The sequence below is a fragment of the Octopus bimaculoides genome, chromosome 5, assembly GCF_001194135.2.
Source record: "Octopus bimaculoides isolate UCB-OBI-ISO-001 chromosome 5, ASM119413v2, whole genome shotgun sequence".
NCBI lineage: Eukaryota > Metazoa > Mollusca > Cephalopoda > Octopoda > Octopodidae > Octopus > Octopus bimaculoides.
Window position 1 is genome coordinate 14799038 of NC_068985.1, and position 881 is coordinate 14799918.

At 41.7% G+C, this 881-nt stretch overlaps 1 protein-coding gene across 1 annotated transcript in view; it reads right to left on the bottom strand.

Moving 5' to 3' along the window:
* LOC106879955 (di-N-acetylchitobiase) overlaps positions 1-881 on the bottom strand; it is a 23175-nt gene that overhangs the window by 4638 nt on the left and 17656 nt on the right. The window contains exon 4 of the mRNA XM_014929715.2: positions 513-684. Coding sequence (XP_014785201.1) covers positions 513-684 — 172 coding nt within the window. The remainder of the gene's footprint in view (positions 1-512; positions 685-881) is intronic.

Here is an 881-nt window from a genome sequence, read left to right on the forward strand (position 1 = left end):
ATCATCATCATCATCATCATCGTTTAACGTCCGCTTTCCATGCTAGCATGGGTTGGACGATTTGACTGAGGACTGGTAAACCAGATGGCTACACCAGGCTCCAATCTGATTTGGCAGAGTTTCTACAGCTGGATGCCCTTCCTAATGCCAACCACTCTGAGAGTGTAGTGGGTGCTTTTACGTGCCACCGGCATGAAGGCCAGTCAGGAGGTATTGGCAACGGCCACGCTCGAAATGGTGTATTTTACATGCCACCTGCACAGGAGCCAGTCCAGTGGTACTGGCAATGAACTCGCTCGAATGTCTTTTCACGTGCCAGGAAGGCGACGTTGGTAACAATCACACTAAATATATAGAAGGGCCTGTCAAGAAAAAGTATATACAAATCAACTAAAATAAGTAATCAAAATGGATGACTAAAACATCGACTGAAAAAATTTTTACCTCTCGATTAAAATATATCAAAATATTTATATACAGGAAGTACTGATAATTAAAGCAAAATTAATTACCACTTTTTGCGAGAGTATAATGAGAATTCGGACCAGCAACACATGGCCCCCCTATCTGGCTTCTCTGGTCATATGACATAACGAATAAGAAATCTGTAACTGTAGATAAAGCTGTAACGTCATAGCATCTGTCATCAACACAATGTGGGTTCCAAGGAACATCAAAGGTCACCTGGAGAGAGAGAGAGAGAGAGAAAGAAAGAGGTAAATTCAATTTACTGCATTTCACCCATCTTAACATTCTGAATTCAAATTGCACCAAGGTCAACTTTGCCTTTCATCCTTTTGGGGTTGATAAATTAAGTACTAGTTGCGTAATGGGGTTGATCTAATCGACTGACCCCCACCCCAAAAATTTTGGGCCTTGTG